General features: G+C 43.1%; 1 protein-coding gene across 2 annotated transcripts in view; it reads right to left on the bottom strand.

Moving 5' to 3' along the window:
* The window catches only part of ccdc141 (coiled-coil domain containing 141), a 285,891-nt gene that overhangs the window by 189,173 nt on the left and 79,215 nt on the right, over positions 1–17,503 (bottom strand). Inside the window, exons 5-6 of one of the 2 annotated variants that reach the window (XM_085986005.1) lie at positions 14,425–14,678; positions 13,318–13,437 (exon numbers count right to left, since the gene is read on the bottom strand). In XM_085986005.1, coding sequence (XP_085842131.1) covers positions 13,318–13,437; positions 14,425–14,678 — 374 coding nt within the window. Of the gene's footprint in view, positions 1–13,317; positions 13,438–14,424; positions 15,098–17,503 lie in introns of those variants that run through there. The other variant, XM_085986004.1, reaches the window with a different exon arrangement.

Here is a 17,503-nt window from a genome sequence, read left to right as displayed (position 1 = left end):
CCCTCTCTGTCTATGCACGTCCTCACATCCTCATCTGACCATCCATCACTGACACTCACCCTCATCTTAATGCAACGTCACACCTCTCCCTCATAGTCACCCTCTACAGATGTTGCCCATCCATCCCTTCCACTCAGTCCATGATTCTCACTCAAAGGTCTCTTGTTTCCCTCCTTGCAAGAGAAGAGGGCACAGAACAGCCAGGAGAGGCAGAGAACCAGAGGTGGCCCTCCAGTCACAACAACAATGACTGCAGAAAGGAGGAGGCGCTGGAGATTAGCAGAGTAGCGGAGTTGATGCCGGTGGGAGATAGAGACGGGGAGCTCCCAGCTACCTGGCGACAGAATTAAATATCACACAGCCACATGGCATACAACAGTCACTCATGGTGACTTGATGTCAGCAGCCAGTGAATTATGATCATGTGCATAATGTTCACTTAAAGCTTTCTTATCATAACAGTTTAATCCATGTCTTTACTCTTCCACAGGCCCATCACATGTCCCCCCCCGACTGACAAAGCAGAGGAGGAAGACGACTCCTCAGAGGAGGTTGCAAATAAGAAAGCAGTTGCGAGTACTGATCATTTATTGGCATATTTCCCTGAGATTGCTTCAGCCCCCTCAATTGCTGCCCTTTGCTCACTTTGCTTCCACTGGCGAGTTCAAGGAAGCCCCGGAAACCCATAGAACCAAAATTACAGTGAAACATTGATGGCAATATTGCTAAAATTGAGCAATAACATATGTTAAGTGGCAAGCTGCCTCTCCCAAGGGGGTTGCTCGCACGCAGCCTAACGCACTGCAGTGAAACCTGGAAGTCGGAGGGTTGGAGCCAGCTTCCTGGTGCGCTGTTAATTTCGCTGGTTTTAACCCCCCCACTCGCTGCCAAGCCAACGTACTCCTGCACATTAAGCACATAAGAATATATGAAATAGGAGCAGGAGTAGGCCATTCAGCCCCTCGAGCTTGCTCCGCCATTCAATAAGATCATGGCTGATCTTCTACCACAACTCCACCTTCCTGCCCGATCCCCATATCCCTCGATTCCCTTAATATCCAAAAATCTATCGATCTCTGTCTTGAATATACTCAACAACTGAGCCTCAACAGCCCTCTGCGGTAGGGATTTCCAAAGATTCACCACTCTGAGTGAAGAAATTTCTCCTCATCTCAGTCCTAAATGGCCGACCCCTTATTCTGAGACTGTGACCCCTGGTTCTAGACTCCCCAGCCAGGAGAAACATCCTCCCTGCATCTACCCCTGTCAAGCCCTGTAAGAATTGTGTATGTTTCAATGAGATCGCCTCTCATTTTTCTAAACTCTAGAGAATATAGGCCTAGTCTACTCAATCTCTCCTCATTGGACAATCCCCCCATTCCCAAGAACCAGTCTGGTGAACCTTCGTTGCACTCCCTCTATGGCAAGTATATCCTTCCTTAGGTAAGGAGACCAAAACTGTACACAATACTCCAGGTGTGGTCTCACCAGGGCCTAATTGCAGTAAGACGTCTAATTGTAGTAAGACGTCTTTATTTTATACTCAAATCCTCTTGTAATAAAGGCCAACATACCATTTGTTTTCTTAATTGCTTGCTGTACCTGCATGCTAACTTTCAGTGATTCGTGTACAAGGACACCCAGGTCCCTCTGAACAGCAACATTTCCCAATCTCTCACCATTTAAAAAATACTCTGCATTTCTATTTTTCCTACCAAAGTGGGTAACTTCACATTTCGCCACATTATATTCCATTTGCCATGTTCTGCCCACTCTCTTAGCCTGTCTATATCCCCTTGAAGCATCTTTGCATCCTCCTCACAACTTACATTCCCAGCTAGCTTTGTATCATCAGCAAACTTGGATAGATTACATTTGGTCCCCTCATCCAAATCATTGATATAGATTGTGAATAGCTGAGGCCCAAGCACTGATCCTTGCGGTACCCCACTAGTTACAACCTGCCAACCTGAAAATGAGCAGCTTATTCCCACTCTCTGTTTTCTGTCCGTCAACCAATCTTAAATCTATGCTAGTATATTACCCCCAATCCCATGAGGACTAATTTTGTTTAATAACATCTTGTGTGGCACCTTATTGAATGCCTTCTGAAAATCCAAATACACCACATCCTCTGGTTCCCCTTTATCTATTCTGCTAGTTACAACCTCAAAAAACTCGAACAGCTTCGTCAAACATGATTTCCCTTTCATAAATCCATGTTGACTCTGCCCAATCCTACTATTATTTTCTAAGTGCCCTGTTACCATGTCCTTAATAATCGATTCTAGTATTTTCCCTACTATTGATGTCAGGCTAACTGATCTGTAGTTCCTCGTTTTCTCTCTCCCTCCTTTCTTAAATAGTGGAATTCCAATCTGCAGGAATCGTTCTGGAATCAATGGAATTTTGGAAGATGACAACCAATGCATCCACTATCTCTATAGCCACCTCTTTCAAAACCCTAGGATGTAGGCCATCAGGTCCAGGGAATTTATCGGCTTTATATCCCATTAATTTCTCCAATACTACTTTTTTACTAATATTAATTTCTTTCAGTTCTTCATTCTCGCTAGAGCCTTGGTTCTCCACTATTTCCGGGAGGATTTTTGCATCTTCTTCCGTGAAGACAGACACATGGGGCTGGATTTTACTGGCCCAGAGGAGGCGGGTTTGGAGGCGGGATTGCTGGGAAAATGGGAAAAATTGGGAGCGGATCCCAACCCTGCTCCCAACCCGACTCCGAAACAACTTCCTGGGAGGCGCGTCCACAACATGCGCAGAGACCCATCTCCTAATGGCGGGAAGGGGATTAGAGCCAATTAACTGCCTGTTAACAGGTAGTTAACAGATAGTTAAGAGGCTTTTCACCATTTTCCGCCTGCTGATGCAGCCTTCCCGACAGCGGGAAACCCTGCCAGGGTCAGCGAGGTGAGCTGTGGGTCTGCTGCAGTGTAAGTGTGCAACTGACAGCTGCAGAGGTAGTGTGATGAGTGCAATGGTGCACAGGTAAGTATGACAGGTGAGAGAATGCAGTGAGAAATATTTTTATTCTGTTTATATGTATCTGCAGGTGACAAGCTTTGATGTTTCTGTGAAGCCTCATCTGATCGGAAGAATTGACAGATGGCTTCTGCAATCTCACATGCAGCTGCCATCTGTTTTTTCCTAAGGAGAGAGTCATTGGTGAGCCTGGGAGCAAGGGCTCACCTTTGGACAGTGATTGTCAGTGTTTGACAGCACCTCAATGCTGTCAAACACTGACAATTCACCTGTCAAAAAATAATGGGGCCTGTTCCTTTAAGAAAACCGGCAGATGAAGCGGCATGCACTGACGTCATCTGACACACTGTTCTCTATCTGAATGCACGTAGCATTCGTAACAAAATAGACGAGTTAATGGCACAAATAACTACATATGGGTATGATCTTGTGCCATTTCAGAAACATGGCTGCAGGGTGACAATGCCTGGGAATTAAACATACCAGGTTATTTAACGATCAGGAAGGACAGGCAGGAAGGAAGGGGAGGTGGGGTGGCTATGTTAATAAAGGAAGGAATCACTGTAATACAGAGAAATGATATTGGGTCAAAAGATCAGGAAAATGAAACAGTTTGGGTGGAGGTAAGGAATAATAAGGGGAAAAAAACACTAGTGGGCGTAGTCTATAGGCCTCCGAACAGTTGCAACTCTGTTGGATGGAGTATCAATCAGGAAATAGTTGAGGCTTGTAATAAGGGAACATCTATAATTATGGGGGATTTTAACGATCATATTAATTGGACAAATCAAATTGGGCAGGGCTGCGTTGAGGATGAGTTCATTGAGTGTATTAGGGATGGGTTTCTTGAGCAGTATGTAACTGAACCGACCAGGGGGCAAGCAACCTTAGATCTGGTCCTGTATAACGAGACAGGATTAATTAAAAATGTCCTAGTAAAGGATCCCCTTGGAATGAGTGACCATAACATGGTTGAATTCCATATTCAATTAGAGGGTGAGAAGGTTGGATCTCAAACAAGCGTGCTAAGCTTGAATAAAGGAGACTATGAAGGTATGAGAGTGGAATTGAGTAGAGTGGGTTGGGAAAATAGATTAAAGGGTAAGACGATACATGATCAGTGGTGTACATTTAAGGAGTTATTTTACAACTTCCAAAAAATATATATTCCACTGAGAAGAAAAGGGTGTAAAAGAAAAGACAGCCATCTGTGGCTAAGTAAAGAAATTAAGGATGGTATTCGACTAAAAACAAGGGCATATAAGGTAGCCAAATCTAGTGGGAGGATAGAGGATTGGGAAAACTTTAAAAGACAGCAAAAAATAACAAACAGATTGATTAAGAAAGGGAAGATAGATTATGAAAGTAAATTAGCAAAAAATATAAAAACAGATAGTAAGAGTTTTTATAGTTATATAAAAAGAAAAAGGGTGGCTAAAGTAAATGTTGGTCCCTTAGAGGATGAGACCAGGAAATTAATGGTGGGAAATATGGAGATGGCAAAAACACTGAATGAATATTTTGTATCAGTCTTTACGATAGAGGACACTAAGAATATCCCAACACTGGACAAACGGGGCTATAGGGGGGAGGAGCTAAACACGATCAAAATCACTAAGGAAGTGGTACTCGGTAAAATAATGGGACTCAAGGTGGATAAATCACCTGGAACTGATGGCTTACATCCTAGGGTCTTGAGGGAAGTAGCGGTAGGGATTGTGGATGCATTAGTAATAATTTTCCAAAACTCCCTGGACTCAGCAAAGGTCCTGGCAGACTGGAAAACTGCTAATGTAACATACTTATTTAAAAAGGGCAGTAGACAGAAGGCTGGAAACTATAGACCGGTTAGCCTAACATCTGTGGTAGGTAAAATTTTGGAGTCCATTATTAAGGAGACAGTAACAGGACATTTGGATAATCACAATTTAACAGGACAAAGTCAGCATGGTTATATGAAGGGGAAGTCGTGTTTGACAAATTTGCTGGAGTTCTTTGAGGAAGTAACATATAGGGTGGATAAAGGGGAACCAGTGGACGTAGTGTATTTAGACTTCCAAAAGGCATTTGACAAGGTGCCACACAAAAGATTATTGCTTAAGATAAAAAATCACGGGATTGGGGGTAATATTCTGGCATGGATAGAGGATTGGCTATCTAACAGAAGGCAGAGAGTTGGGATAAATGGTTCATTCTCAGACTGGCAATCAGTAACTAGTGGTGTTCCGCAGGGGTCAGTGCTGGGTCCCCAACTCTTTACAATCTATATTAACGATTTGGAGGAGGGGACCGAGTGTAACATATCAAAGTTTGCAGATGATACTAAGATGGGACGGAAAGTAGTGAGTGAGGAGGACATAAAAAACCTGCAAGGGGACATAGACAGGCTAAGTAAGTGGGCAGAGATTTGGCAGATGGAATACAATACTGGAAAGTGTGAGGTTATGCACTTTGGCAGGAAAAATCGTAGAGCAAGTTATTATCTTAATGGCAAGAAACTGGAAAGTACTGAAGTACAAAGGGATCTGGGGGTCCTGGTGCAAGAAACTCAAAAGGTTAGTATGCAGGTACAGCAAGTGATTAAGAAGGCCAATGGAATGTTGGCTTTTATTGCTAGGGGGATAAAATATAAAAATAGGGAGGTATTGCTTCAGTTGTACAAGGTATTGGTGAGACCGCACCTGGAATACTGCATACAGTTTTGGTGTCCATACTTAAGAAAAGACATACTTGCTCTTGAGTCAGTACAAAGAAGGTTCACTCGGTTAATCCCGGGGATGAGGGGATGGACATATGAGGAGAGGTTGAGTAGATTGGGACTCTACTCATTGGAGTTCAGAAGAATGAGAGGCGATCTTATTGAAACATATAAGATTGTGAAGGGGTTGGATCGGGTGGATGCGGGGAGGATGTTCCCGATGATGGGTGAAACTAGAACTAGGGGGCATAGTCTTAGAATAAGGAGCTGCTCTTTCAAAACTGAGATGAGGAGGAACTACTTCACTCAGAGGGTGGTAGGTCCATGGAATATGCTGCCCCAAAAAGCTGTAGAAGCTACATCATTACATAAAGTTAAAACAGAAATAGACAGTTTCCTAGAAGTAAAGGGAATTAAGGGTTACGGGGAGCGGGCAGGAATTTGGACATGAGTCTAGGTTCGGATCGGACATGGCCCTGTGGGTAGCGGAGCGGGCCCAAGGGCCGTGTAGCCTGATCCTGCTCCTATTTCATGTGTCTAATTCTGTTAGATTCAGGAGATGGTTCTGTGATAGTAGATTGGCGGTTAGGATCAGATCAGCCATGATCTTATTGAATGGCGGAGCAGGCTCGAGGGGCCGATTGGCCTACTCCTGCTCCTATTTCTTATGTTCTTATGTAAATAATATATTAATTCTTTAAATGCTAGCCATTGCTTGTCTACTGTCATACCTTTTAATGTAGTTTCCCAATCTACCTTAGCCAACTCGCCCCTCATACCTACGTAGTTTGCTTTCTTTAGATTTAATACCTTAGTTTCAGATTTAACTAAATCACTTTAAACTCAATATAAAATTCTATCATATTATGGTCACTCTTCTCTAAAGGCTCCTTTACTGCAAGGTTATTAATTAACCCTTTCACATTGCACAATACGAGATCTAAAATAGACTGTTCCCTAGTTGGTTCCTCAACATACTGATCTAGAAAACTATCTTGTATACATTCCATGAATTCGTCCTCCACACTATTACTGCAAATTTGGTTTGCCCAGTCTATATGTAGATTAAAGTCCCCCACGATTACTGTATTACCCTTGTTACATGTGCCTCTAATTTCCTGATTTATACTCTGCCCTACATTACAATGACTGTTTGGGGGCCTATAAACAACTCCCACCAATGTTTTCTGCTCCTTGCTGTTTCTTAGCTCCACCCAAACTGATTCTACTTGTTGATTTTCGGAGCTAAGATCCTTTCTCTCTACTGTCTTTATCCCATCCTTTATTCTCAGGGCTACCCCTCCTCCTTTTCCATTTTGTCTATCTCTTCTAAAAGTTAAGTATCCTGGAATATTTAGTTCCCAACCTTGGTCACTTTGCAACCACATCTCCATAATGGCTATTAGATCAAACCTATTAATTTCTATCTGAGCTATTAATTCATCTATTTTATTGTGAATGCTTTGCGCAGTCAGATATAATGCCTTTAGCTTTGACTTATTTCTATTTTTCCCTGATGTCACCTTAGTCACTGATGCCCTATTACCTTTGTTGCTCTCTCTGTCCCTTCCTGACCCACTCTGCTTATTTTTACCCAAAACTCTGCTCTGCTCCAGAGCCTTGACATTTCTCTTGCTGCTTTTAAATTTTAAATTTACTCTTTCCTGTATCCTCCTACCACCCCCCGAACCTTCATTGGTTTAAAGCCCTGTCTACTGCCCTAGTTATTCAATTCTCCAAGACATTGGTTCCAACCTGGTTTAAGTGGAGCCCATCCCAACGGAACAGCTCCTTCTTTCCCCAGTACTGGTGCCAATGCCCCATGAAGCAAAACCCCTGCCTCCCATACCACTCTTTGAGCCACGCATTTAACCTTCTCATCTGCTTATCCCTATGCCAATTGGCGCATGGCTCAGGTAACAATCCAGAAATTATTACCTTTTGAGGTTCTGCGTTTTAATTTGGACCCCAACTCCTCAAACTCTCTCAGTAGAACCTCATTCCTAGTTCTACCTATGTCCTTGGTTCCTTTGTGGACCACGACAACTGGATCCTCCCCCTCCCACTCCAAGTTCTTCTCCAGCCGTGAGGAGATGTCTTTAACCCTGGCACCGGACAGGCAACACAACCTTCGGAACTCTCGATCACGGCTGCAGAGAATAGTATCTATCCCTCTGACTATACTGTCCCCTACCACAACTACATTCCCTTTCACTCCCCCCACTTGAATGGCCTCCTGCACCATGGTGCCATGGTTAGCTTGCTCATCCATCCTACAGGCTTTTCCCTCATCCACACAGACAGCAAGAACCTCATACCTGTTGGATAAGGACAAATTCCGAGGCTCCTCCAGCACTGCACCTGGGGTCCCCTTACCTGCCTGAGTTGCAGTCACACCCTCCTGTCCCTGACCACTAACCAGACCTGTACCACTACCTAACCTAAGGGGTGTGACTGCCTCCTGGATCAAAGTGCCCAGGTAATTCTCCCCCTCCCTGATGCCCCTCAATGTCAGCACCTTAGACTCCAGCTCAACAACTCTGAGCTGAAGTTCCTCAAGATGCAGACACTTACTGCAAATGTAATCGTCCAGGATCACAGTGCTCTCCACAAACTCCCACATACTGCAGTTGCGGCACACCACCTGCACTGTCATCCCTGTATGACCTTGTTCTATTTAATTTAAATGTAATTAAATTTGTATTTAGGTAACTTAGTTTACAGTTTCTTGACTACTTACTTGATCTAGATTAAGTTATGGATTATGAAATTAAATATCTACCTGTAACACAAAGCACTACAAGTAGTGTAGGCAAAAAGTCGCAACTCCTTCCCCCTCTTCTCCGAATTCCCACTCTTTCCAAATAAAACATTCTGTTTACGTTCACTCCATTTAACCTCGCTTTGTGCAGACCGCCCAGTATGTTTCTTGATGTATTCTGTAAGTATTCATCGAAAAACTTATATGGAGTGACAGTTTTGTTTACATTATATAAATATTTTATTTGTGAACAAATATACGGAGGAACTGGAGGAGGGGACCGAGTGTAACATATCAAAGTTTGCAGATGATACTAAGATGGGAGGGAAAGTAGTGAGTGAGGAGGACATAAAAAACCTGCAAGGGGACATAGACAGGCTAAGTAAGTGGGCAGAGATTTGGCAGATGGAATACAATACTGGAAAGTGTGAGGTTATGCACTTTGGCAGGAAAAATCGTAGAGCAAGTTATTATCTTAATGGCAAGAAACTAGAAAGTACTGAAGTACAAAGGGATCTGGGGGTCCTGGTGCAAGAAACTCAAAAGGTTAGTATGCAGGTACAGCAAGTGATTAAGAAGGCCAATGGAATGTTGGCTTTTATTGCTAGGGGGATAAAATATAAAAATAGGGAGGTATTGCTTCAGTTGTACAAGGTATTGGTGAGACCGTACCTGGAATACTGCATACAGTTTTGGTGTCCATACTTAAGAAAAGACATACTTGCTCTCGAGTCAGTACAAAGAAGGTTCACTCGGTTAATCCCGGGGATGAGGGGATGGACATATGAGGAGAGGTTGAGTAGATTGGGACTCTACTCATTGGAGTTCAGAAGAATGAGAGGCGATCTTATTGAAACATATAAGATTGTGAAGGGGTTGGATCGGGTGGATGCGGGGAGGATGTTCCCGATGATGGGTGAAACTAGAACTAGGGGGCATAGTCTTAGAATAAGGGGCTGCTCTTTCAAAACTGAGATGAGGAGGAACTACTTCACTCAGAGGGTGGTAGGTCCATGGAATATGCTGCCCCAAAAAGCTGTAGAAGCTACATCATTACATAAATTTAAAACAGAAATAGACAGTTTCCTAGAAGTAAAGGGAATAAAGGGTTATGGGGAGCGGGCAGGAATTTGGTCATGAGTCCAGGTTCGGATCGGTCATGGCCCTGTGGGTAGCGGAGCGAGCCCAGGGGCCGTGTAGCCTGATCCTGCTCCTATTTCGTGTGTCTAATTCTGTTAGATTCAGGAGATGGTTCTGTGATAGTAGATTGGCGGTTAGGATCAGATCAGCCATGATCTTATTGAATGGCAGAGCAGGCTCGAGGGGCCGATTGGCCTACTCCTGCTCCTATTTCTTATGTTCTTATGAAAGTACCTGCTTAGCAAGTTCTGCCAAACCTTAAGATCAACTCCATTTTGTCCATCATGAAGAAACAATGTTGAAAATAATAGACTAAGGGGGAAAAATTCAGTTGTTTGCGCCTCCCGTTAGTGCCTTAAGAGTGGCACAAAGCAACTAGCGCAAAGCAACTAGCGCCCGGGCGCGGTGATGTTTGCGCTGCTCGTGAAATTAACTCGACATTTTGCGGCGGCGCTAAACACTACTGCCACGATCTCCTGTGCTGGCAGATCGTGACGTCAGTCGAGTGCGCAACACCCCGTTAGCACCCTGGACCAGATATTGAGTGGCGCCCCCTGCCTTACCACCTGCCGCTAGCAACGACAGGTTGAGGGGAGCGTTTTGCTGTCAGAAAGGGACTGGGGAGTGCTATTTAAAGGCGACCGCTTCCTGCCTTTTTTTGTCGGTGACATTTTTGCACCAAGCATTCTGAGAGAGAGAGAGAGAGACTTTTGGAGAGATTCAATGCTGTATGAAGGAGTTTTGAGTACTGAGCAGCACTTTGCAGGTTCATTTTGATTTGCCCTTCCTTGCTTCACCAGCGCTCTGAGGTAGCGCTTCGCTCCTCGGCCTTTGCGCCTTAAGACAGGTGTGAAGCGCCTGATTTAGCACTCCAATCACCTCCAGGGTTGATTAAGGCCAAGTTTGCTGTCGGAGGCGATAATTAGAGCCAGGCACTAAACTTTGCGCACGGCCGATAATGGCACCCCAAACGGGGCGATACTGAATTTTTCCCCCTAAATCCTTTGGAAAAATAAATCATGCAAGAAATAATAACCTTTTAGGAGCTTTGTTTAACTCCAGAACCATTGTTCAAATAAATGTTATCGAATATATATACCACATATACCTTTTCATTTCACTTATGCAACTTGGTCTAAAAGGTCCATGGAATAATGGCCCATAATTTGCTGTCAGCGGCAAAGCAAAGGTGTTCGCCGATGGCCCTGAAATAAGCTTCCCATAAAGATCTCGCGATCTCTGTGGCGAGAAGTTCAACTTTCCCGACATGGAGTTGAAATCAACATAGTATAGTGGGAATCCCATAGTGCGATCTGCTGCGACATCAACAAGCATCCAATCACATTGCAGAATTCTCACAGACAGGGAACCAGGAAATAGAAATCACTAATAAGCAATCACTTTTTAAAACATTTACAGACAGCGACTTAAAGATTGTGAGATACACTTTGCGCTAAGGTAGAAGCTGAAATATCATGAACAAACTTAAATTTTTTTAATGTTTTTAAATTTTTTAAAATTAATTTTAAAATCTAATCATTTTTAACTTAATGGAGAAATTTGACATTCCACCAATATAAAATTAGTTTTTCAGGGCCAGAGTGGTTGTTTATCAGCAGTTATTACTCAGATCACCGTTAAAAACCAAGTTACATCCCATTTGAATGGGTCTAACTTTTTATGGCGTTTCTAACAGCGATATTTGTTCGAAAAAGGGGGAGTTTTCACCAGATCAGTGATTTCACTGATTGCCGGCTCTGGGGGTGGGGGCAGGGGTGGGGGGAGGGGGTTCACAGTGCAGCCTTTGGTGGAGCAGAGCAGTGAATGACAGACCGCAACTTCAGGGTTTTGCTTCAGTATTTACCAGGGAGATAGAACAGGTGGACATGACATTGGATGATGAGATGAGTAATGAGATAAGTGCATTTAAAATTTTAAAAAGTGGATATATTAAATAAACGAATCAAACTCAAAGAGGATAAAACCCCTGGTCCGGATGGATTGCATCCATGCATTTTAAAAGAAGCTAAGGAAGAGATAGCAGAGGCATTACTACACATATTTAATAATTTGTTAGAAAAAGGCGTAGTGCCAGAGGACTGGCGGATAGCTAACGCAATACCGATATTTAAGAAGGGGTATAGAACATGCCCAGGGAATTGTAGACCAGTCAGCTTAACATCAGTGATAGGAAAAATAATGGAATCCCTACTAAAGGAGAGAATAGAAGAACATCTAGAAACAAAAAGTATAATAATGAATAGTCAGCATGGATTTCAAAAGGGAAAATTTTGCTTCACCAACCTTATTGAATTTTTTGAAGAGGTAACCGAGAGAGTAGACAATGGTAATGCAGTAGATGTAATTTATCTAGATTTTCAAAAAGCCTTCGATAGGGTACCCCATAATAGATTAATGAATAAGGTCAGAGAATGCGGAGTCAGGGGACAAGTAGCAGAATGGATTGCTCGCTGGCTTCAAGACAGAAAACAGAGTGAGAGTAAAGGGTAGCTATTCACAGAAGGTGGGTAGTGGTGTTCCACAAGGATCAGTGCTGGGACCACTGCTGTTCACAATTTACATTAACGATTTAGACTTTGGAATCATAAACACAACTTCTAAATTTGCGGATGATACCAAATTGAGGGGGATAGTCAATACTGAGGAGGACGGCAACAAATTACAGGAGGACATTAATAAACTTGCAGAATGGGCAAATAATTGGCAAATGAAGTTCAACGCAGACAAATGTGATGTATTACAATTTTGGTAGGAAGAATAGGGAGGTCACTTATCACTTGGAGGGTGTGAGTCTAGGTGGGGTAGAGGAACAAAGGGATCTCAGAGTACAAATACACAAATCACTAAAAGTTGCGCCACAGGTTAGCAAGGCCATAAAAAATGCAAACCAAGCACTAGGGTTTATTTCTAGTAGGATTGAATTGAAAAGTAGGGAAGTTATGCTAAACCTGTATCGAACCTTGGTTAGACCACACTTGGAGTATTGCGTGCAGTTCTGGTCGCCATATTATGAAAAGGATATAGAGGCACTGGAGAGGGTGCAGAGAAGATTTACAAGGATGATACCAAAGGGTATACATATCAGGAAAGTATGAACAGGCTGGGTCTCTTTCCTCTTGAAAAAAGAAGGCTGAGGGGTGATCTAATAGAGGTCTTTAAAATTATGAAAGGTTTTGATAGAGTGGATACAGAGAGAATATTTCCAATTGTGGGGAAGAGCATAACTAGAGGCCATCAATAAAAGATAGTCACCAAGAAATCCAATAGGGAATTCAGAAGAAACTTCTTTACCCAAATAGTGGTGAGAATGTGGAACTCGCTACCACAGGGAGTGGTTGAAGCGAATAGTATAGATGCATTTAAGGGGAGGCTGGACAAACATATGAGGGAGAAGGGAATAGAGGGTTATGCTGATAGATTTAGATGAGGAAAGATGGGAGGAGGCTCGAGTGGAGCATAAACACCGGCATAGACTGGTTGGGCCGAATGGCCTGTTTCTGGGCCATACATCCTATGTAATGTAATCCTGATTTCCGTGTTAGGCTGCACATGCACTAAATCCTGAAGTTGCGGTCAGTTTTAAAGGTGAAATGCTGCCAGTTCGCTGTCATCAGGACTGCAAGATCCATGCCATTATGTTTCAACAATACTCCTCATCAGGGAGATGATATTGTTCTGGAGAATAAGCACTTACCTTGGCTTTACACTCAAACTCTTGGTGTTCCTGCAGTAGCTGTTCATTTTCAGTCAAGGATGAGCCTAGTTGTTCATTCTGTAAATAAGTCTCACCATGGTGCTGGAACCACTGTATCACCTTCATCAAAGAAACAGTAGAAAATTCTGAAAGTCATTTGTTATATAGTATTGTACAGACAATTTATGTTGAGCTATTTTTATTCTTAATGAACAATGGATTCCTGGACATGAACATAGAAACATTTATATACCAAACAAAGCTACCAAACCATTACATTATATTCTGTCTTCTGCAGATACATGAGTGATTTTTATGGAAATTCATTGAAATAAAAATATTAACCTAATGCAGCTGATAACAGTTGTAAATTAAAGCTTCAATTTGCAAAGAAATAATATAAGTGAATGACCTGAAAAATTATATCATACAAGACACAATTTAAATTTCCTCCTATGATTGAATTCTAATTAACTTTACAATTTCCTTTAATGCTCATGACTGCATGAAGGGACAATAATAGTTTATATTGATAGTTGGCAGGTGGCAAGTTAAAATTGAACAATTGTAATTCTAAATTTAGGCTGAAAGTGATTACATATATTTTATGTATTTTCTCAGTTACAAACTAAAGCTAGATTAGGATATTTAAATTTGTTTTTGAAAGGGGCATAAATTTTGGGAACTGGACTGAAATCGAACTAAGATAATAGAATGGAAGTTTCCCCTCTCTGCTGGCAATAAGAGTCTTATGAGAATCATAAAATTCATTATTATCAGTGTGGCTGGATTTCAATCCAGTTCCCACTGATGCTATGATAGTGGATTTTTTTTAAAATTCATTCTTGGGACATGGACATCGCTGCCATAGCCGCCATTTATTGCCCATCCTGAAACATCCCCATGTATTATATACACCTGAAGGCAACTCTCAATCCCTATCTTTATTTTGACAGTATTGTGCATTCCTCAAAAGCGAGCAGGTATAAGTAACATACGTATAACCAATTCATTTTTTTCTGAAAAAACTCTGTACTGAGGCAAGTGTTTTATTCTTTCAAGGTCAAATTTGCAGTGTGGTGGTAATAATATAGATTTGGCTCTTACCTTCTCTACCTGCTGGTCCCACTGATAGATCTGCAGAATCTGTTCCAGATCCATCCGCTGGCGATGGGATTGCTCCTCCAACTGTCTCCTCCTGTCCTGTAGTAGTTCCAACAGACTCTCAATTTTCATGCAGCTGCTATGAGCCCCATGAATTAACTCGGAATTTATTTTAGGTCCAGTTGCTTTGAACTCTTTGATAACAATGAGGAGTTCTTGACTTTTGTTTAGAAGAGCCATTGAGTTTGTTAAAAGGACTACAACAAAAATAAATTGCTCAGAATCAAATAACAGTTCATCTTGCATGCAAAATAATAAATATTTTATACACTTCCTTAAAGAATTCATTTTTAGCAGACGGTGGCTTGGAAAATATTTCAAGTAAGCACTGAAATATGCTTAGTATTTATTCTTCTGGCCAACCCTTCCTCAGTTTCTAATATCACTTATTTTATCTCTTCTTTCTCTATTCTATCAAGTAAGTTACTCCCACCTTTTTCCAATTTTTCCATTAAAGTCTCCACTGCTCCTCTTTCAGCTCAGAAAAGGAGTGAGATAGACTCAATCACATTCTCCGCTACCATTAACATTGTTCTGTAAGTGACCAACAAGACATATATTTCTATGGTGGGGCTGGGCATCCATTTAACCTGCCTTTCATCCCTCAAAAATGGAATGCTCCATTACCATGAAACACTCCCATCAATTGAATGAGAACTAGTACGATATGTCCAATTTGAACTAATGCAATCAATATTGGGATTTGAAATTGTGACTCTTTGGCTTTAAGTTCCAATGATCTCTTACTGTGCTACTCAGTCTCTCCTCTCTATGGTTGTAACCTTTTTCTCAAGCTCAGGACTGAAGCTGGCAAGTCGGGAGCAGGGTGCAATCATAGCTAGGGTCCTGATGCTTGGCTTGCTGCTGATGAAAATTAATCGATAACTGGTGCATTCACATCATTAAGACATGGAAGCAACGTGGAAAAAATTGACTTTTGCAGTAAAAACGGTTCACAGTTTAGAAATTCTTGCACAGCCTTCCTAAAACCAAATAGATTGCAACCTCTGTTTTATCGATTCTCACCTGATCCAAACTTCCTTCACCTGGGACAGCAGTTATGTTGGCTGCACTTTCCCTGTAACTGGCAATTACACAGCTGCACTCCACCCCACCCAAAAGCTGCAATCAAATTACAGTGAAATTAGGGGGGGAAATTGGGTTGGTTTGCGCCTCTCATTAGCGCTCCCGGGGGGCGCTAACGGGGCGCAGATCCCCTAGCACCCAGGCGCAGCGCCGCTAACACCTCCCGCAAAATTCAGCGGGAGGTTAGCAGCAGCAGTAGCTGGCAGCGGCCCGCGCCACTACGCTGCCGGCGATGACATCATCGCCATGCACAGCTCCCCGGCCGCAAACTTCCCTTGCGCCCCCTGACCTATCGCCGGACAATACATCCGACAGGATCAGGGGGCGTCTTTGCAGCGATGGCGGCACTACATAAAGGGCAGGTGTCGGGCAGCCATTTTTATTTTGGCTGACTGCCAGTACCTGCCCCTTTTCACTTTTTTATGCAGGGTGCTGGCCGCGATTGCTCAGCTGTTTTCATGGCACCCCGCTCCCCGGTGGTCTAGTAGGGCCCCGGTGCATGCAGCGCTAGGCCCCTTTCCTTTAATCAGGGGAGGGAGGCCTGCAATGACGCGGTGCTACATAGCGCCGTGAAATTCAGTAGTAGCGCCCCAAGCAGGAGGTGAAGCGCTTTCCAGTAGCACCCCACCTCCTGCTTGGGGGCGCTCCTATTGAATTTACAGCGGAGGGGTGCTAACATTTTCAGGGCGCTAAAATTGGTGCCCCGGCGACGTTAGCGCCCCAAAATGGGTGCCACCCAATTTTTCCCCCTTAGAATTTTAGTCCTACTGCTGAACAACTGCCTGCATCACTGAATACATTTTTCTCCTGAACACATTTATTACTGACCAATATAGGATAGAAAATGTCAGTAAGTAGGCTACTCTAGTTCATACAATCAGTGAAATGATCCAGACGTGAGTTCAAATCCCACCACGGCAGCTGGGGAATTTAAATTCAGTTAATTAAATAAATCTGGAATAAAAAGCTAGAATCAGTAATGGTGACCACGAAACTATCAGATTGTTGTAAAAACCCATCTGGTTCATTAATGTTCTTTACGGAACGAAATCTATTGTCCTTACCCGGTCTGGCCTATATGTGACTCCAGACCCACAGCAATGTGGTTGACTCTTAACTGCCCTCTGAAGCAACTCAGTTGTATCAAACCGCTACAGAAGTATACTAAGAAAAAAATGGATGGACCACCCGGCATCGACCTAGGCACTGGACATGACAAAAGCACACCCAGCCCAGTCAACCCTGCAAAGTCCTCCTCACCAACATCTGGGAACTTGTGCCAAAATGGGAGAGCTGTCCCACAGACCAGTCAAGCAACAGCCTGACATAGTCATACACACAGAATAATACCTTTCAGCTAATGTCCCAGACTCTTCCATCACCCATTGACAGTACAGACCCACCAGAGGTGATGGCACAGGAGGGAGTGGCCCTGGGAGTTCTCAACATTGAATCCAGACCTCATGAGGTCTCATAGAATCATGTCAAATATGGGCAAGGAATCCTTGGGCTGATTACCACCTCTCTCAGCTGTTGATTCAGTACTCCTCCATGCTGAACACCACTTGGAAGAAGCACTGAGGGTAGCAAGGGCACAGAACGTACTCTGGGTGGAGGACTTCAATGTGCATCACTACCGATCAAGTTGAAGGACTGGCTGCCAAACTGTGCCTGTGACAGGTGGTGAGAGAACCAACACGAACAAACCGACTTGACCTCGTCCTCACCAATCTGGCATCTGGCCATGACAGTATTGGTAGGAGTGACAACCGCTCAGTTCTTGTGGAGACAAAGTCCCGTCTTCATACTGAGGACACTCCATCATGTTGTGTGGCACTATCACTGTGCTAAATAGGATAAATTCAGAACAGATCTAGCAGCTCAAAACTGGACATCCATGAGGCGCTGTGGGCCATCAGCAGCAGCAGAATTGCAT

This window comes from Somniosus microcephalus, chromosome 4 (genome assembly GCF_052327205.1).
Source record: "Somniosus microcephalus isolate GS21.2 chromosome 4, FLI_Smic_1.0, whole genome shotgun sequence".
Taxonomy (NCBI): domain Eukaryota; kingdom Metazoa; phylum Chordata; class Chondrichthyes; order Squaliformes; family Somniosidae; genus Somniosus; species Somniosus microcephalus.
Note: the sequence above shows the minus strand (reverse complement) of the source record. Positions and strands in the feature narration are given on the sequence as shown.